The 22170-nt window shown below is 39.2% G+C and overlaps 1 protein-coding gene across 1 annotated transcript in view; it reads right to left on the reverse strand.

The window, feature by feature from the left end:
* Window positions 1-110: 110 nt before the first annotated feature.
* Window positions 111-22170, reverse strand: part of LOC120357953 — a 121840-nt gene continuing 99780 nt past the window's right edge. Inside the window, exon 2 of the mRNA XM_039450079.1 lies at window positions 111-6463. Coding sequence (XP_039306013.1) covers window positions 143-1456 — 1314 coding nt within the window. The 5' untranslated portion in view covers window positions 1457-6463 and the 3' untranslated portion in view covers window positions 111-142. The remainder of the gene's footprint in view (window positions 6464-22170) is intronic.

Here is a 22170-nt window from a genome sequence, read left to right on the forward strand (position 1 = left end):
TAACAAGAGAAACCTCCGATCCTTGATCGATTAATGCTCGTGTTACAGCGGTCCGTCCACTTGAGGCAGAGATGTTAACGAGTGCTGTTGCTAATAAAACTTTCGACGTGTTGTAAGTTCTATCAATAGAAGAATGTAATAGTCATGTAGCCTTGTTACTGGATGTGGTGTCGGATTCGGTTGCGGTAGATTGTATGGTAGATTTCTGTAGAGGCGTTTGGTGTATGGAAGTGTGATGCTTAGCGGCGCACTTGGTACACCGTTTAACACTTTTGCAATGGGATGCCAGATGGAAGCCAAGACAGTTGTAACACAGCTTATACCTTTTGATGATTGCAATACGTTGTTGAGCCGTTTTGTTAGAATAATTGGGACATGACATAACGTAATGCTTCTCCTTGCAGAGCGGACACGATTTTGTATCGACCAAACCCGTTTCCTTTGTCTTTCCGTGGTAATGTGCTTTGACAGCAGTAGGAAGTGATTGCGTTTCACTCTTTCCCGAGCGAGACTTCTCATATGCCTTCAAGGATAACAAACGAGCGACTAGAAATTCATTGAACTGATCCCAAGTGGGAATATCTTTGGAGGAACCTAGATGCTGTTCCCATGCTTTCACGGATTCAGAATCAATGCGTTGTAGTACAATAAAAATTAGAAAATCATCCCAATATTCAACCGGGCGTTGTAGCCCTTCTAAAGATCTATAAATTTGCATTACATTTGTATACAATTTCTCCAACTCACCGGATGATTCCCTCGTCATACGTTTGATAGATAATAACGATTGTAAAGCTGCATTAATTAATAAGCGCTTATTTTCATAAAACGCGGTTAATGCTTCCCAGGATTTTAAGAAATTGTCGGCTGTTAAAGTGGTATTCTTTAGTAAAGAGGAAGCTGTACCGGTTAAACTCGACTTTAAATATTGAAGTTTCTCTACATATGATAATGTTGGATTCTGAATAACAAGTGAGTGGAATAAGTCTTTAAATGGTAACCAGTCAGTAGGAGTCCCATTGAACTTGGGCAGATCAATTCGAGGTAATCTCGCATGGTGAACGAACACCGGTAAGCTGGAATGGGAGAGTGGTGCAGCCCGCGACGATGACGTGCTCGGAACGCTTCCATGATCATCTTCGAGTAAAGCAGTCAAGCGCTCGACTACGGTTACGTAACGTTCATGTGTTAAAGTATAAAGATTTGTTGTAAAATACGGGTTAGCTTTAATAGTAGATTTATCGTCGTTACTCAGTTCTTGAATAGCAATCAGGATGGCTTTATGTTCTAGACAGAAGCGCTCCCAATCGTCCTTTAGCGTCGACAGGCGTGCATGCACTCGTTGTGTTGTGACATTATATAACTCGTTTTTCGAAAAATTCTCATATGAGCAGGTTATCAGATCTGACAGTGTAAACTGTTGTTCCACATGAGCGAGAATGTGACTGAGCCTCATCTTGAATTGCAGCTATTAATATCCGGCTCGAAGGACCAAAAATGTTAGAACTCGACGTTTAAATTAGTTAGTGGGTTAACTATGAAATGATAGCTATAACTCAACGGATAAAATCAAATAACAAACAGTGAATTTATTATGAAAAATTTAATATAGTTAATATGTTCGTATGCTAATATAATCAGTTAATTCTGCGGCAATCTCGTGCCAAAAAAAAGGGGGAGGGCTGTAGAATTCGGTTGCCGTAAGATGAGAATCGTATACTGCTCAGGTTTCAATAGTCAACCCTCGAAATGCTGGAATATTCCCGCACTGCCAGATGAGACTCGGCCTTCTCGAATTATGAGTTGAGGTGTAAGAACAATGAAACAAGAAAATACCTGTATAAAATGCTGAAAATAAACAGAAAATTAATAGTCACAAAGCGCTGTTAACTCTCGGATAACATCAGCAGCCTTGTGTTTAGATTGATGCTAATAGGTAGCCCGATAAATGATTCCATGCGCTCGTATCTCCGGTTGTCCAAAATGGCGGCCTATGTCCAACCGGCTATGTATAACCAAAATGTAAGCGGGTTTGACTAGAGCCTTGCGCTCTCTCTCTCTCTCTCTCTCTCCTTGTCCAAAGGAAGTCTACGCCCGAACGGCTATATGGATAGATAGAAAAAGACCAGGAGAAGAGAACCTTGAGTTCGCTCTCCCTCTGCCCAACAGGCAGACTTCGCCCGAACGGCTGTATGAAGAGCGCAGATCCAGGATCCGCGACAAGAACCTTGCGTTCTCTTTCTCAATCTCTGCCCGAACGGCGGACTACGCCCGAATGGCTCTGTCACTGAGACAATATGTAGACCAACGTGAATGGTCCTCTCTCTGCAATCTGACTGCCTTACTTCACAAGACTCAAATTCGCTATGCAAAACAATACTCGTAATTTATTGCTATAAAACAATAACGCACTAAAGACACGCACGTGCACGCTCGTCGTCTCTAACAAGAAGTGAGTTGAAGCCCGTTGCCAACCTCCACATTTTTTGCGCCTAGCGCCGCCATAGTGTACTACCAACTGCAACTGCATGCACGACCAGCGGAACACGCGGGAAGTTCAAACAAAATGAAATAATGATAAATTCGAATTTCGCTTTTCAAGGGAGATGTTTTTAAGATTAAGGATTTTTTAAATATAAAAGAAGAAAATTGATTTTCTTTTTCATCCTCTAAACTCCAAACGGTAACAAGAAATCCCTTCTTAATTCTTTCTTCCAGCACATTGCTTGATCCCATTCCATTGTCGCTCGTAACAATAAGATGTTGCGCTCACAAGACGAATCCGTCGTTACGAGACACGCGGCTCGTTTTGACGGACGATTTTTCTAAATTGTCACGCACGGTGGCGCATTATGGCACTCGTACACACGCGGTCGGCTTTTCATAATCGCCGGTGGAGTTGAAATGTGTACCGTGTCGAAATAATGAAGTGTGTACACGGTCGGGCACTCTCCGAGCGGCTCGCGTGCGGGATTTGCATGCGGGGAAGACGAATGTACGCGCGAACGCGACGGCGGCGGTTGGCGTATTAATCCCCTGATGCGGCCATTCCACCCTGAGCTCGCATTGCCAAAAGGTATTGTATGTATAATTCAAAACGGCGACGAAGACTGCTTGCGCAGCGTAATCCCGGTAAGCACGTGGCAAAATGAAAAGCATTGAAAGTGCGAGATGAAGATGGGACGCAAGCAAAAAGTGCCATGCTTTCCTTCTCATCTCTAAGACTTCGGATAATTTAAAAATTGATCCGAGAACGTAAATGAAGAATAGAGCAGCGACTACATCGCAAATTTTTGAACGGAGATCTTCCGTGGTACGGAGAGAATTTTTTCTCACGCCGAGGAAAGAATTACTAAATTTTTATAAATATTTGTTTCAATAGTATTAATGAAATATTTACTAAACGTAAATATATAGCTATTTAGTACGAGAACCATTAATTTAAGTTTTTTCTTAGAGTAAATATTTATGTACCGTAAGTACACGCAGATGGAAAAATTGTATAACATAAATCACTTTTGCCAAATGGTTCACTCAAAATTTTGTGTTAATTTAACATAATCGGGATGTGTGATGACATTAATAAATGTTAAATGATGACATTAATACTGCGTTAATATTTCAACAAGCAAGAAACGTAACCTTGATCGTTATTTAAAGTTACATGTGTGTACAATTTATCTAATTTTTATGATGAAAGTAACAGAAGAATAGTAAAAAATTATCGCACAGTTATCCCCACTCCTGTTACAGTGCAACATCAACATTCTTTTTCTGTAAATTTTAACAGATACAAAATGTAAAATTATAAAAATGATTTAAAAAATGTGTTACAGTAACACAATTTGCACTTATTTAAATACGTGCAAACTGCGTTATTTTTTAAATCACTTTCACAATTCTACATTTTATATCTGCTAAATTTAGTTAACATAGCAGACGTGTATTAAATTTACACATATGTTCGTTACTTGACACAAAAACTTTAACCAGCAGATTTTTTTCAAAAAAGTACACAAATGTTTCAACATTGTAAATATTTCATTAATAGGATACTATTCCAATAAGTATATATTAAAATTTAGGAATTCTTCGTCTCTCTCATTGTATAATTTACCCTCAAAATCATGGTAATCGTAAAACAACCTGATGTTTCAAAGAAAATTTATTAATACATATGACACCTATCACAATAAAACATAAAATATTTTGGTTAAATTTTACTAGATTTTAATAAATTTATAGCAAAGTTCTTCGAAATATCACGTTATCTCACTGCCATGATTTTAAGGGCAAATTCGAAGAAAAGAAGTTCTCTCCGTGTTGCGTGATTACGTCTATCAAATCATAGTTTAATTTCTCTCGCTCCGCACTCGACTGCCATTATCGGGAAAAAGTTATGCGTAGATAAAATCACTCGACTGTACTACGTTCTCTAGGGGAATGGGATAGACGGGATCTGCCGCGTTTCTCGCCAAGACGTTCGACTTACGCCATGACCTTTGACAGGTTTCCTCACCCTCGGCAAAGGGAGGGTGGCGTTCCGTCGCTCGTCGAGAGACTGTTTGGATTTCAGACGACCGACCGCGGGAGATCAAAACCGATTGAAGACCTTGGACACCACAAAGGGAATCTTAACAAACAACCGTTTCCGCGAAACCGCCATGTTCGTTCCATACACTCTCCCCTATTTTCCCTGCTGGATTATCGCGCCGGCGGTGGGCGGGAACGCAGGCGGGCGAAAATTCCAGCTTCCCTCGCTTTCAAGGCAATTCAACGAGGCCGAGTTGTTAATGACCGTCTAATTTACTTGCCGCTCCCTCTCTCTCTCTCTCTCTTTCCCCTATTAATTTTCACTTTCCCTTCTCCTCCCGCTGTACAGTTCTAACTGCGAGAGCACTTTTTTCTCCGTTTATGTCCATAATTTCGAAATTACATGGCTATTTCTTATATTTCTCCGACACGAAATAACAATCCGGGATAAAATACTCACCCCGCCACGAAGTAATAACATTATAAGATACAAGGTAGCGCGTAAGGTGCTGTAGCACGAAACGTCTAACTTTAAGTACACCTTTCCGGTAAGGCGAAGCGTAGGTAGGTAAACGCAGGTTCCGCAGGAGAAGTTTACAAGCAGGAAACTCCCCGGGCGAAAGGTAGTTCCGCTTAATCCGCGAACATTATACGATACATACGCTGATACACGCCGGGGGGAGGGGCGGGGCGGCCTCCGGGGCCGCGGGAGCCAATAAAAAGAAAACTTTGACAGATACCAGCTCTCGTGGCTGGGGTCGTCTCGGCTTGACATAAAACTTTCAGGTTAACGCAAAATATATGTTAATTATTCAACGCGAGAGCTCGGATTCTCCTCTTTACGGGTGTCATAAAAAAAACAGAGGAACGCTACACATTAAGCTGGAAGGAGGGATGTACATATACGACGTATATGTATGGTATTATTCCGCCCATTTCCACGCGAGAGCAACTCCGAAACGTCTCTGACCTTCGGAGGGTGCTTTTTATCGATCAACGACCGCAATCTCGATAAAGAAGCCGTTACAATCGATGGCTCGGAGGATTCTTTCGCAGCATCGTCCTCGAGATTTCTTCCCGTTTCCCCTACCCTCCCTCCCCCGTCTATTCCTCGATAAACGACCGTTTTGCTTTCATGATACACGAAGCAAACGTGACGCGCAATGGAAGCGCGCGCTTGCGGGACTCTCGTGCCGCTCGTGCCGCGAATACGCTGGTTCGAGCAAAAAGTATCTCGGCGTGAGATCGCGTAAATGACGATGGAATCGCGTTGCGCGCCGAGAGACAGCCCGGTCCGAATATCTGTGATAACGCCATCCCGCCGGTATCAATCTCGCATGTCCCATTGTTGCCGAGGATTTTATAGCGACCATGGGCGAGGGAGGAATTTCTCCTGAATTGTGGCGAGGTGAAAGAATTAAATCAAACTATGAATGAACGCCGTGAGAGCCAACACATGGCGTTCGTGCGAGAATTAATGTAATTGACAAACAATTATTATTACAGACGTTTCGATCCTCTGGTTTGGATCGTCCTCAGTGTAAACTGATTTCGATTAAAATTAATCAAGCATTGTAACGATATTAAAATCGATGGTTACATTAAAGAAATTAAAGAAAGAAAACTGTGAGTGGCGACGCGTTATTTCACGCAGCGTGAAATAGAAAGATATATAATTGTTTATAAAAACTATTAAATGTATTAATTCCTTTAAAATATCCAGAAAAACTTTATTAATAAGACCCATCTGGGTATTTTAAAGTAATTAAGGCGTTTAATAATTTTTTTAACACGCGCAATTGCGATGTTATATTAAGAAATCATATTTGTGATGTGGCGGACTTACATTTTCACACGTGGAGTTTGCGAAGTAATTTGGACTTAGTTTTTTCGTTGAAGGAATAAACGGAGAATATACATTTTTACATACCTGAAACAGAAAAAAGAAAGAACGCATTAATAATGAAACATGATGTTAATGCAATATATAATGACTAGAGCCCGGAAGTTTGGGCACGATCTCGGGCTGCGCGCGGATTATTAAATAAAAATAAAATAAGAAAGGCTCTGAAGAAGTAAATCAAACTATAAATAAATTATTATTACAGACGTTTCAATCCTCTGGTTTGGATCATTCTCAGTGCAAACTTGATCTCGATTAAAATCAATCCAAGTCTTTAGCATTGTAACAGTATTAAAACCAAAGGTTACATTAACAAAATTAAAGAAAGAAAACTGTGAGTGGCGAATAATAATTGTTTGTCAATTACATTGATTCTCGCGCGAACACACCTTGTGTTGGCTCTCACGGCATTTAATCAGTTTGATTTACTTCTTTAGAAAGAATCAAGTCGTAAAAATGATTTTTACGACTAAAAGTTAAAACGTTCTTCGGCCAATGCGTGATTTACGTTTTAAAAAATTTTACACCCATCGTAGTAGCAAATAATTTTGACATTCACTATAAGAGTTGTAAATGTGTTCGTAAAATTTGCAATGTACAGGAGTAAAATTAATTTCTTATATTATGATTGAGCAGATTTCAAAAGCAAACATTTGCAATATGCATGGAAAATCACAATGTATTATTATAAATTCAAATATTGTCTTTTTATCGTACATGTTGTAAACAATAGAATGACTACTGTGCTACCCGCGTACATACACAACGATGAGACGGAATTTTCACGCAAGCACGGTGACCGCAGATCGCATTATGTTTCACAGTGATGAAACATTACTGTTGTATTACGCATAATAATGTTCCAAAACTTGGATAATGATATAAAAACATTTTAAATATCCTGCCACGAACGTAATTTTCCATATAAAATAAGAGATATTTACGTAGCAAATGCAAATTTACATATTCTCTATGAAATAACATTTTTTTCCTGTAAAATTACACGATTTTTTTCTATTTACTGGGCTAACCATGTAATTTTTACATCTGTTACATTTATTTATGTAAATTTACTAAATTTTTTTAGTGTAGGAAGGATAACAAAATTAAAATAGAAGGACTTAAAAAATTGAAACTATTCCATAATAAAAGAAGCTTCCTTTTCATGCCCTGCATATTCCCTTAGCCCAATTAAGTACAACGGAAAAACACCAAAAGATCTTTTACTGAAGGGTGAAGATCTGATTTCTGGTTAACAATGTCAGAAAATCGCCTCAATAAACTATGCATGAGAATTGTAAATGTACGCTCACGATAAAAAAAATAAGCTTAAGGAAGAAGCATTAAGAAAGTTCGTCGAAGATACTCGAAAACCGGCTTTAATATAAGTTAATAAATTTTGTGTGAAGATAAATTTCGTCCCCCGCCCCTTCTCCTCGTTCCTCGACCGAAATCCCGGATACGCCCGTGATCGCGACCGTGGCTCTCACGCGCCGAGGAAAGAGGGAAAACCTCGGCGCGATTCGTTTCCTCGAGATGGAATTTCCGAAATTCGCGCGATCGCGAATATAATTGCGGCCCCGGCGACGAATTCGGGAATGCCAGAACGCGATACGAGGGAGCGGCCGTATGCTGACTTTGGCGGATAAGCGGCTCCTTTATCCCGCGCGTTTATATCTCCTCCATCGACGAGCGCGATCCTTATCTCGGACTTTATGATCCTTTTAGGACGCGTCTGTGCGTTCAGTCGCGGAATTTATTCGCCGCTCTCCTCCTCCTCCCTCTTTTCCGCGAGATCCGGCGAAAGCCGCCCGATAGAGTCTCCCACTGAGAGGGTAATCTACCTTCCACTCGAGAAACATTTTATGACCCCGGAAAGGCCGGATAAAATCGTGGCCGAGCGATGGATATCGTCCGATAATCGTCGCTCGGCGAATCGACGAGAAACGAGCGGACGGGCTCAACTGGCGCGAACGCGTTTGTCGCGCGCGATTTCGAGGCGGGAATGGCTATATTTATGTCAGCGACCGGCGGTTTCGGGGATTAAGGGGCGGAACATCGTCGCGTCGGCCGCGGCTAATTTAGCGTCGCGCGGCGAATGTCAATGGCGCGATTTCGCAACGACCGTTGCCGGCATTCGGGGAGGATTAATGTTAAAATTGATCGCGGGCCCGCGGTCAGTCTCGCCGCGTCTCGCGCGGTATTTTCGTTAAAAACTCGCAGGTACACCACGCCCGCTCTCGCGGTCGCGCGTGAGCTGTTTAATTATAGCCGGGGAAAAAGTTGGTCGCCGACGGCGAGTTACATTTAAGGAGGAGTTGAGTAAACTTAGTGAATAATTTCTACGGGTACTTAGTCAGACATTTAATCCACGCGGGAACCTTGATTATGCACATCGCGAACTCGCTGTATAAGCGGCATGAAATATGCATTAAGCTTGAAAATCAGCGCGACACCCCGCGTATTGATTATACATTGCGCATTATGCGCCGCACCGCGGATTAAAGTATTTATTGTATTTTCACCAATAAATCAAAACAAATTCCCCGCCCGTATCATTCCCTATAATGTACGGTAAATAATTTCTCCCGTAATAATGATGGATAAATAATTCCTTGTCAAATTGCAGGTGACCGAAATTTAACATTGATTTCAATGAACCCCCGTTCGTAATTAAACGTGCATTTAAGTACCATAGAAATCGCAGAATGTACCCACCTACAAATTTCGCGTTCATAATTTAGTAGTAAATCACAGCGCAAATGGAAAGCACGAAAGTATATGCTGTGTGTATGTGTATGCGTTTGTGTGTGCGCGAATCAGTCATTCGATAAAAATTATCATCGGACTTTAAATAGGCACACGGTAAAACGCCATAATTTTCGACCGAATTTTACTACTGAAAGTGCGCCGACATTGCTGCCGTAAACGTTGATGCTCGGCAAACATCAATTCGCCCGAATAACTTTTAATTCCGTCTGCAATATTTATTTTACACTTATCCTACATATTACCGTACTTATCTAATATTACGGTATAATTTTACTGGTTATTTATCTCGTTACGTCGTGTTACGCCTGTAATACTTTAATCCGCTGATTAGATCCTTCTTAACAGAAGAGAATAGTCAGCCTGGGGTGCTTTTTACACGCTCGTCGTTCAAAAAACGAAGCTCACGTTGCTTCAAATTTTTCTTATATACTTTCTGACTAGAAATCCCTACCTATCTCTTATTCGAAGATCCCAAGACTCGTATAATAGAAACAAGCTACGTTTCATATATTTGTAGTACCGATCTGTTGAAACTAACTGACTGTGAGGTGTAAAAAACCCCAAATAAGTGTTTACGTTGTAAAATTAATCACAGAGTTTGTATTATAAATTCGAAATAATATAATGAATTTCAATTAAGTATAAATTATAAATATCTTTATGTTTATAAAATACAAAAAGATTATATCATGTTTCTATGAACGTTTACTTTTATTAAAAAGTATATGACTTTATATTTATGTAATAAAATAAAAACAAGTATAATAAAAATTACAATTTTTAATAATAAAGATCAGGTACAATATAAGTAATTTTATATAATAGCAAATTAGTCTTATTTTAATATGTTATAAAATAAATATTGTGCAATATGTTTCATTTTTCCTTCTAGTAACTACTCTTTATAAATTAATCTTTAAATATACAATCCCAACGTAAAAATCTGCGGTATAAAGCGTTTCATTAACTATATATGCTTTATTTTAGAAACATTATCACAACGAGGTGCTTAATTCCTTCTTCCGTTTATTTAACATTTTCTTGGTTTCTCCTTAATTTTTTCAGAAAATGTTGATTTAATCTATATACATAATGTTCATAAATAATAAATTACGTTTCATATATTTGTAGTACCGTATATTGGAATAATAAAATACAACGTGTGTTAAAAACACAATGGCTCTTAATTCTAAAATTACTTCGGGTGATCATTTATAAAAATAAAGAGGTTTCTATTCCCAGATTAATGAAGACGAACAAAGTGTTATCCTGTTGCACTAAAATTCATTCGAATGCAATTGAAGTGACTGACGCGATTGAAGTTTCGTCGTGTAAAGGATTCGTTTCGCACGCGTATCGAATGAATTTCTTTCTTTTTTCATTAGTTCGGCCAGTGTCGCGGTGCGTTCATTTGCTCGCATTTAGCGAAATCCGACGAGCGATCCTCGTTAAACTCGACTTTTCTACGCGGCACTGGCGCCGATTTGCTCTTCATACAGTATGAAGCGCGCACTAACCGCAGCCGTCAAAATGGTACAGGCCGCCACCCGTTGATTGGCTATTACGCGTCAGCATTGTCCACGTACACTCGTAGTGTATTGCACGCTGTAGTATGTTTACAGGAATTACCCCGGCTAAATCGACAATGCAAGCGTCCACGGGCGACGGCTGCGGAATGCAGTCCGGCCGCGCGTGATGCATCGCTGTAAACTTCAGCAGCGTCGCCAAGGTATCAGCCGATTGTGATCCGGCAATACGGTTCGGCGGAACAATACGGTTCGATGCCATTTATCTCACTGTTCCGCGTCGCTTCGCAAAAATTGTACGCGCGCTGGTTTCCGAGCCATCGGCGGCGATTTTGTCAAATAAATATCAAGCGACAGTTCAGTTACGCTGGAATGATAATGAGAAAGGATAATGAGAACTATCTGGATCATTTAAAATTATCAAGTGTGACGGAATGATTGACGCTTAATGAACGCCCGGGGAGAATTTTTCGTTATACTTTTACCGCAAAATTCGCTACAAATTTTACCATGCGTGATAAGCTTGTCCCAACTTGGCAACCCATCAAATACTATGAGTAACGAGGAATTTTTGAAATATATAAAAGTCATTTACTTTACAAAGTATTTAATAAAAATTGCAATGCAGCATCGTAATAAAATGTAATAATGTGTTATACGTAACAACATGGGCTATAAACAAATATTGGTTTTTAATAAAAAGAAATGTTAAATAAATTTAATATAATTAATTAAACTTTATATTTTGATGTAATAATATTATCTGATTACCGCAAATAATTTTGAATGAATAGAAATTTTCAATATGAATATTGAAATCTGAATAATAAATCCAAAAATATAATTTTTATATCTGCATATGTATTTTGAATACTGTTAAGAATTATGTTTTATAAATACAATTGTTTTTATAATATTTATTGGAAATAAACATTATATTCAAATAAAAAAATTAGCATATAAATATAAATACCCTAAAATTTTTGTTAAATCTTTTTCTTAAAACAAAATGTTTTAAACATTTGATTTGAATATAAATGTTTTAAAAATAACAATCAATTTCAAATACGTTTAAAACATATTTTAAAAAAACGTTTGCTTAAAACAGTATAATGTTTGAAACACATTTTTAACATTTAGTTTAAATATAAATTTAAAATTAACAATCCTGATATAAAAAGCTTTGTCGAGCGACCAGTTATCATGTCGCATTGTAAAATTTATATAAAAATATTGCATTTTATCATTGATATTTATTCTATTTAAAACAGCGAATTTTACTAGATATTAATTAATTAATCAGAGAAAATTACATAAACAGTTTTTCGAAATACAACGTTGTTGTACGACTACCGTGATTTTCAGAATAAATTATGAAAAAGTTCTCTCCGTTTATTAAACCTGAAATATAGTGCAAATTTTTGCTCAAGAATTAATTGTTTTCGTTAAAAATTTTAATAACAGTTTACGCTATTAAAATTTTGATGGCTTAAAATAACATTTAATAAGATTTTTTTACAGTAATTATATTATAACATCTTCCACCCTATTCATGAATTTCTAGTGATAAAATAGATATAAAAAGAATACCTAATACTTTTCGCAAAATATTATTTATAATTCTTTTCGGGGAGAATCTTATGAACGCCTGTAAGCATCAATGTTAATAAATTAATTAACAATTTAATATACATAATATTGCTCTTCTATTAGTTCAATTTAAGAGCTGTGTTTTCAAGAACATTTGTATGCATCAATATTACTAAATTAATTATCAATTTAATATACATGATATTACTCTTCTAATTCAATTTAAGAGCTGTGTTTTCAAGAAAGTAACGGTGCGCAGTTCGAAGAATCATGACGACGGTCAATAAGCACCTGCTAGAATCGTCATCAATCTTTCACGATTTTAGTTATGTTACAAATCGCGATCTTACATATCCCAATCATTGTTACAAAAAAAATTTAATTAGAAAATTAAAAACGTAGATGTTAAGTAGAACCAGAAATGTAACATTACGAAAATTAAATCGCTAATCAATGTAATAATTTTGATGCTAACAAGCAATCTCTATGATTTCTCCCATCCCGAAAATGTAAAGAGTAAAAATAAAATGTATAAAAATTCTTAATTTTATGGATGAATTTTTACCTAAAGCAGTAACGTAAAAAGAACCCAAGTAATGATATCTTTAATTTCTTTTTAAATAAAATTCAAGTGGTACTATCTGTGTATTTTTAATGAAAAATCTGTTCTAACCCAAGTAGATGTATTTAATTGAAAAAAGTTTCAACGAAATATATTTAACATTTAATCTCAAAGAATTAAAGAGGAAACAAAAATATAAAATTTTATTAAAATAAAAAATTTTTTAACTACTAAAACTTGGTGCTGCTATACGTCTAAATATAATCTAAATATATAATATATGTTATCAATAACAACAAAAAAAAAGCGGCAAATACGTTTCAGGCGCGGTAATTAGTGCGCAATAAATAGTGATTTCCAATTCTTAAATTGACATAGTTTATTAAAATATAATGTTAGAACATTAAATTAATAATTACTTTTAAGCTTAAAAATATTTAACAATAAATTATAACAAAAGACAAACAAGGTCGAGTGGAGCAAAATAAAGATTTTACAATAATGCTTTAAAATTCAAAGTTTCTCTATAAGCAGATTATATGAGCAGTATTTCAGGGTTAAATATTTTGATACTTTGTTATTTACACATTAGATCGCGAAATATATTCCCTCGTCGGCAAATACAGCGCTAAGATTAACGTTTACCGCTAAAACCTCTATTCGCGCTCTCGCGGAATAATCTTACGGAAATCAATTCGCCCGACATTGCCGGATTACTAACCAAATCCAAGATAGAAACGAACGTGTCAGTCACCAATTACGGGGCGGTGGTGCCCGCGGCAACGAGCAACAACGTTGTCCAACGCGGTCGGCGCTCTAGAAATTCTTCGTCCGCGTGTGATCCCCCCCTGCGGGGGGAGGAGGCCCCGATGCGCGACCGTCGCCGTAATCCAAACGCACTCTGACGATATCGCCCGGCTCTCTAGTCCGATGATTAATCCGATTTCGCCCCGCTGCGGTGGAAAAAAAGCCGGCCGGGCACCTCGATACCGCCGAGCTTCCGCGTCTGATGATAAAAATCGCCTGGCCCCGCGCCGCGCGCGCCGCCCTCCGCGACCGCATCGCAGAATTCAACGCGGTCGAACCACCTGCAAACCGACCCGGCATCGCGCGCGTTGCGCACACGGTGACACTTTGCTCGTGTCGATCGTCCCGGTAACCGGTTACGCGCCGCGCAAAAATCAGTCGTTATTTTCTACATGCGATCTAATTTCTACGCGCGCGGTTCGTATTTCCTCGGTATAGAACCGAGTATCATCGTGATATCTCTATCCGCTCTTTTTTTTTCTTTTTTTTTTGTTTTTTTTTGGCGCGCGTTCGCTTTTATCCCGCACTTTTGCCACCGCGTACTCTCGGCCTCTGTTTCCGTATCAATCAGTATCCCGATCATCGCGCGGACGATCTACTTTAATTTGCGATGATTAAAGCACGCTCGTCTCGTCTTCTCTCCTTTTACTTTTTTCTTTTCTTTTTTTTTTAATTCTGCTGAAGTAAAAGTCTCGTTTTTGAAATTGACTAGAGAAGAAACGACACGTTGGTACTTGCAGTCCTCCGCGGCCTGATCTATCGCGCTACAATCGTCGGCTCGGAGATAGTCACCAAGAGTTGAAAATTCAGTTTTTTAAATCTACAATTCAAAGTTCGCGCACGCGACACTTTCCGACACTTCTTCCCGTACAGCCGTCGCTTCTATTATCGCCACACAATACAAGATTCCCGCTCGCTCGGAAAACGCTGGGATATCGCGATATATAGTTTCATCGACGGCTTCGATAGCGCGATATCGTGCCTCTCACGCTCCCGGCTGGCTCCCGTCGATCGTTCGGATCGCGGCTCGATCGTGAGAATTTTATATGAGAAACCCAGTGCACGCGACGCGGCCCGAATTCGGAAGGTAGAGCGTCGTTATTAGGAGGAGGATCGGTTTCCACCGCCGCGCCGGAGATAAAGGCAAGGGCATTAACGAGAAGACGAAAGGCGGCTCTCCTGCATCGCACGGTTGCCCTTCTCGTGGGCTTCGAGAGAGAGAGAGAGAGAGAGAGAGAGAGAGAGAGAAGGCCGAGGAGGAGGTCACGGCGCAGGAGATCGCACCTCGTCACGGGGAGAGCCGCCCGGAGAAGAACTTCTCTCGGCGGGCACTCGACTCACGTATTCTCGAGAGCCGGGGTGGTGCCGGGGGGATTCCCGACCACAATTATTTTCGGCTTAGGCTGAGGGCGAAATTGCCCGGGTCTGACACTGCGCGATCGCGCCGTCGGACAAGGTGGATTATTGCAGACGTAGGCGTAGAGGTGAACGAGGGAAGGCGGCTTCTCCTCGACAAACGAGGCGGGCGAAGAGGAGAAGAATATTTAATTAATCCTATAGCGTGTCACGAAGCTTTTTTCTTTCTTTCTTCTGCGGCGTTGCTTTGGGGCGAGAACTATCGATACTTTGCGAGTGGAATGGAAGTTACGATTGCGATCCTTCACGTCAGGGATTTTCAAAGTATGGATCGCGAAAAATGTTTCCGCTATGTGGTAGAAATTGAAACCAAATTTCAAAATAAACTTGAATTATTCAATTCCTTGTACATAGATGATACGACTGCTGGCGATGCGACGTTTAAAACACACCGAGAGAAAAATGTTTGGTATTTGTAATTAAAATTACATGATAAACTAATTGTGGAATAATTATAGAAGTTCAATTTTTATAGTTATTACTATTATAAAAAGTTAATAATAATAACCTTGCATTTATAATTCTATCAACTGGGAACAAATTTTACTATATAAATTATGATAATTTCAAATATTAATATAAAAAGATATGGTAAAAGTAAAATAAACATTTTTATATAGTAAATACAAGTATTTTTTAAATTTTCACTTACGTAGTAATAATATCTAACAGCTCTAATTTGCATGGTTAAAACAACTATAAATATATAGCTAACACCAAAATGACAATAAATTATTAAGTTAAAGTATGATAATTGTAACCATTTATTTCTCTCAATATATTATTAATATGTAAAAAAATGGTTTTATTAAAGCATTTAAAAATTTAGCTGGCTACAGATCTGAAAATAATGTTAAACTGTCAAAATAATTATCTAGGATTCAAGCTCGTTGCTAGATTTAAAACTTTTTGCAGCATTGCTTGTCATGCTTGAATATCTTTCATGATTATTTCGATGGTCGAATAAAATTATTTTCAAATTTGAAACCAGCTAAATTTTTGAATGCATTAGCGCAAAACCGTAGAAATAGGAACTAAATAATTATTCACATTACATCAGTTTGGTAAAGCATATAAAAGTTTAGCTCGACACAAATCTGAAAATAAATTTTTTTAGTTTATTCAGATAATTATTTAGGAAGTTTATTACTTTATACTTTCAAGAATAATAACGTAGCAACGATCTTTGACATTCTGGCAATCAGCGTCCTATGTAATTATTTTGAGGATTCAATAAAATTATTCTAGGATCAGTGATCCAGCTAAATTTTTAGATGCTTCAGCGAAACCGTTTTTCCCCCGTGCATTTTGCGAAATAGAATTATAAAATTACATTTAATAAAAAATTAAAAAGTAAGAGGAATAAAGTGGTATGAATAAATATTTATTCCTTCACTCTCCGCTTTTTTATAATTCTTAAAGCTAGATGGATTGTGGATATTTACCGTTTTAAAAAATTGGTCGCGATTCGCATAAATCTGGGAAAACCCTGTCTTATGTCATTTTTCTCATAAATGCGGGACGCATAGTTAATTACTATAGTATTCTACCGCACCTATGTGTTGCACGGTTATTCTTTTTTTTTTTTTTTTGCTTCAGAGTCTTTTACGAGCGAGCCACTCGTAAATATTATTGCCGATCCGCCGATATATCGACGTCGCCATGTCGCGTCAAAACGCGCATTTGCGTAATTCGTCGTGTCACGATTCTCGCATCGTTGCTCCCCGCCGGAAAGAGAGAAGAAAAAAAAATCAACTCCGACGGTTACATCCGGCGCACGTTGCATCAGTGTGTCAGGCTCGTTCTCTGTCTGTCTCCCATCCTCTCTCTCTCTCTCTCTCTCTCTCTCTCTCTCTCTCTCCCTCCATTTTTCTGTATCGGCAAATAAAAAACGGTACTTTAGTGACGAACGATCCGTGTCCGGTACGCGTTACGATTTCGCGTCGGGAATTCGCGCTTTTCGCCCCGTCCTCTTCGATGCGCGTCGTACAAACTCGGGAGCGGGGGTTGGCGTAAAAGAGGAAGGACAAAAAAAAATATGGGCTCTCACTTCCCTCTGTCGGGTGTGCGCAAACCGACCGGACGTACTAAAGTCGAAAATATTTTTTCGAATTCATCCCCGCGGCGCACACGAAACGTCGGCCACCTAGAAGAATCTCGCTCGTCCCTTTCTGGCGAGATCAATCGCTCGTGATAATTTATGAATGCGCATGTCGCTCGTGTCAGGTGAACGTGTGTGTCTCGCTATACACATGGCCCCGAGGATGTATTTATTATAGAACACTAATTCTGTCGATATCAAGGAAAAGAGCCCTAGGCGGCACAGTGGCCCGCTCGAGGCAACGTTGCGTTAATCAGCGATCGCTTTGATAAATTATTCAGCGTCCCCGTTGTACAATCAACATACACTCGAATGTATTGTTGCGCGTTATTGATTTCAATGATTCTACTAGAAATGTGTAAACCCGCGATGAAAATAATTATTTGTAGGAAAGACGTCGACGGATTGCAAAGCTTCAATCCAAGACTGTGAAGAACTCTCAACATTGTGAGGAAAATATTTCTCGTCACTTTAATTGTTTCTTTACCGCGTCCTTTTTCCAATTATAAGTCCAAATTTCTGCTTTTCTAAATCCATTTCGTTTCACACGATATTTTTTTAATCATCCAAAGTTGACATTAAAATCTGTAACACAGTTAGCGTCATTAGGTTTTGTGAGACTCATTTATGTTGGCTGAAAGGCGCTAATTAATTTCAAGGAAACTAAGCGACATAACTCAGAATTCAGAAAGAATAAGGGCTCAAATTTATTTTAATAACAACAATTTAAGCTTTATAATTGACGATGAGTCTAATAGAACTCACTGTTCACTCCGGAAAATTAACTTCAAGTATCAAGCCAACGAAGTATAAGACTTGTTTTTACGTAATGTACCGAGTGTGTCACCGTAACCGGCAAGAGAGAAAAGCGGGAAGAAAAGAAAACAGATCGAGAAACAAGGAGAAGAAAAGAGGGAGGAAAATACAGTACCAACGAAGTGCCAAGAAGTTCGCGCACGGGTCAGCGCTGAATGGGGCGCTCTATTAATAACGTGACGACGGAAACGTAATTACGTTCGTTCTTTCCGATTAGAGGTGATGCGCGCTCATCGGGTTTCCGCTTTTTGATCCGCTTGCAGCAGCGGACGTTACGCGCTGCATCTCAGCCGTCGGTTTTAAATCGAATGACGATGCTTCGCCACGGTAGCTCCTTCTCCGTTCTCGCCGTAATGAAGTCCAAAGTGCTAACCGACGTCTATAGGGCGCCAAACGCGGCTGGTCTATGATAGATTATACTGATCTATCATCAACTGCGCGGATCGCTTTCAAGAATATACTCCCTCCCCTCGCCTCTCCTCCTCTCGTCCTTCACACCACTATCTAAGATATTAATTAAATATTTTTTTTATCCTGGGCAATAGATTATTTTCACGAAGCTTAAAGTTTTTTCGAACTTAATGATTTAACAATAAAAAAATTAATGTAATAACAATTACTATGCAACGATCGATGATAATAACGTTAATTTGTCAAATACAAGTTGTATTAAAAACTATACAAATAACAAGATGACAATTTTACTTGTTTAGTTTTTTCATCGACCGCAAATACGAATTAAAAATAAAATGCGTATCATGGGCCGGACGAGCTTGCTGATTTAAAATTATGTTATCGAGCTTTCTTCACGCTATCGTGGACGGCTTATCAAAATCCCGATAACTCTCGCTCCTTCGCATAATAAACGTCAATGAAAAAAAATCTTTCGGGACCGCGCGTTTGACGGGCGGCGCATAAATCATCGCGGCGCGGCGACCCGCGCGATGTAAGACGGCCGATCGTGCGAGGCAAATTGGAAGTTCCGAAGAAGCGACGGAGTGCGCTCGACAATGCGGCCGGTGTATCGCCTCGATAAATCAACACTTCCGCGCCACGTCGTTCACGAGAGAGAGAGAAAAAGGAAAAAGGATGAAGAGAGATTACTTTTCAAGGCAAATACCGGCTTATTTATCGGGCGTGGGTTGATTATAATTTACGTTACTAATATACTTGAATCTGGGACGCACGTTTGTGAAAAATTGGAAGCGCACAAGACACTTCGCGTTTCCATGAGCTTGATTGCATTATTATTTTATGCATTTATCTCTCTCTATTATACCGTTCTCGTTTTACTTTCTATTTTTATTTTTTATTTTATTTTCCTTTTTGAACTTTTCCTCATTGAACTTGAGGCAAGTATATAAAATCACACAAACAATACAAGCACAAAGATCTAGCTGCGATCGTAAAAGGCATTCTTGTTTAATTTGTATTTTCTTTTTTCTCCGTTTTTTTTATTCTTTTTATTTTTATTATATTGTACTCTTTTTCTTCCGTATAATCTTTCGATCACAATCTTTTTTTCCATGATAAAGTAACGTTCTTAGAGTAACGTCTGCCCTATGACGTTAATAAATGCTTTGTCTGTCTGTCTTTCTCTCTCTCTCTCTCTCTCTGTCCCTTTTCCTTTTATTTTGCTTGGATTAATTCTGAATTTCATTTGCCTAGACGCGGATATCCTAAACCGATCGATGTCCCTGCTCCTTGTGCTGCGAAAGCAGGGAAGTTAAAAAGGATGCACGTCATCGTGCAAGTCACGGAAGAAAGAAAAGTACTAAAGACATGGATTTTAAGAACCACTCAGCCCCGCTATAATCCGCTCCTCTCCCATAACCAACTCCCTTTCTCTCGTATACAAGGCGCCCAATTTCGTTTCGCCGTTATACTCCTTACTCCGTCGTATCATTTCGTACAGGGAAATCTCTCAGAGCACCGGGGAGAAATTCGCAAACAAACGAGGTTGTTATCCTGCCGCAGGAAGCTATTGGGAGGATTAAGAAAAAGCAGTCTCGCGCGCTTTAGGAATGGGATCGTCCGGCTGTCCTCCCGACAGGAAGGGTGGTGGCCGAAGGTCGACGGCGAGAGAAAAAGAGGGAGGAGAAATTCGATGGGGGAGGGCACCCCACGGGGCACTGAGCCGCCCATTTACACAGGATATTATTTTCCATGGGATGCGCGAACGTGGGCCGAATGAAAACACCGCGGGGTGTCGACGTGTCGGAAGAGACAAGCGGGGTGGCGGCGTTGGCGATTGCTGTCGCTTACACGGCGGACGGAACAAACAAGCGAAGACGCGTATGTTTGCGTGTATGCGCGAGCGGGAGAGGAAAGAACAGTGGTTTAGCACCTTTGTTATCCTTTGATCGAACCGAATGTCTCTTCTTCCAGACGGTTTCCACCCCGCCACTTATTATCTATCCTCCATCCGTGGTTTTCGCCTTCTCTTTCCTTTTCTCATTGTTTGCGAACGCGCTCCGAGAAACGAGGGTACGTTTCTCGAGGGTACGTTTCTCGCGGATTGCGAATGTTGCGCGGGCGAAGCGATCCGATGAAAACGACGCGATTAAGCGAGAGAAGTAGAAAGCCACTAGGACGAATTGAAATTAAAAGTTGGTTCAATTAGCAGTAATTGCCGTCTTACTAAACGGAAATCTACTAATATCTCCTAATGCACTCATTTCGGGAGCTCTTAAAATGCAAACTTTTCGGATGTACGAGACGAATTCGCAATTGGCAATACTTTCTCGCATTATTTATTTAGGTCAAAGACACTTTTGGCGTACAAAAGTTTTTAATTTGCGCGACTGATGCGGCTTTCATAAATGGACAATCAAATACAGCGAGTTGTACTCGACGGCAATAAAAGGAAGCGACGATCCCTCATCGCCTTCGTTCGGAGAGCGAAGCGAGTTCGTTTCTCTTGTTCCCGATTTCACGAGCGAGGTTTGTCGCAAAGAATGGCAAACCTGGCGTCGTTAAGAGTCGACCTAATTACGGGGCATCAAGAGCGGGGACGAAGGTTCTTTCTTCTCCCGTGCAAAACCGACTGCTTGTTCGCCGTTCAGAAGCGCAACGACCGTTGCAGGGGTCGTCATCGTCGTCGTCGTTATCGAATCTCGACCCCTTTTCTAAAAATTAGAAATTATTTCCAGTATGTAGAAACGAATAAAACACGCACGGCCGTCACAGTCGACCTGGAAAATTAAATGTCCACTGACATTAACGGGAAGAACGCTGGGTAACATGAGGAAGCAAACCGGCCGCGGGCAAATAATATTTTCTTTTTTTTTGTTTTGTAATTGCTTTGTTCCCTACAAAAAGACCTAATTATGCATTTTAGTAATATTAAATAATTAACAAAAATTGTTTTCCAAAAGTGAAAGATAAAACGCTAGATGTGCGCTTGTTGAAAAAAATTGCTGCGAAAAAACAAAATAGCACAAGAATAAAAGGCCCGTGTCAGTCGCAGCGGTTTTTGATGCCGAATAATTGCCGATTTGTAATTCTCTTTATTGCAATTTCCGACGAATATGCGGTGCGCAGTTTGAGTTAGAAATTGTAATAGAAAGAATTAAAAATCATTATTTGGCGCCCGGAACCGCTGTGACTTGACGTGGGTCTTCTGTTCTTGTGTTATTTTTCTTCTTTGTAGCAATTTTTTTTCAACGAGTACTCATTTGGCATACAAAAGCCAACTCAAACTACGCACCGCATACTCATCGGAATTTGGAAATTCTTCTTCTTCTTCTTTTTTGGAGATGGTAATTAAAAAAGTTAAAAATTAACCAACAACCGCTGTAATTAGACTTTCTATTCTTGTGTTTTAATTTATCATCAATCCAATATATATATATAAAACTTATAGCATTATTTTAATTACGTATCAATTTTAATGTAAGTTTTTGATTGTCTATAACCTGTTTCTCTTACAAAAATGATACTTTAAATGCCTCTTTACACTTTGTATATCATTTCATTAAAATCTACATACATTATTTATCTTCAGCAAAATTATGTATAACGTTCCATAAAATTAATTATTAATTAACACTTTCCTATCTTTCACTACCTCTATTTAACATAATTTTCGAAAGACTTTCCTGTTCACTGTGCAGGGTAATTTGAGAAAGCAAATTTCATTCGG

Source organism: Solenopsis invicta, chromosome 5 (genome assembly GCF_016802725.1).
Source record: "Solenopsis invicta isolate M01_SB chromosome 5, UNIL_Sinv_3.0, whole genome shotgun sequence".
Lineage (NCBI taxonomy): Eukaryota > Metazoa > Arthropoda > Insecta > Hymenoptera > Formicidae > Solenopsis > Solenopsis invicta.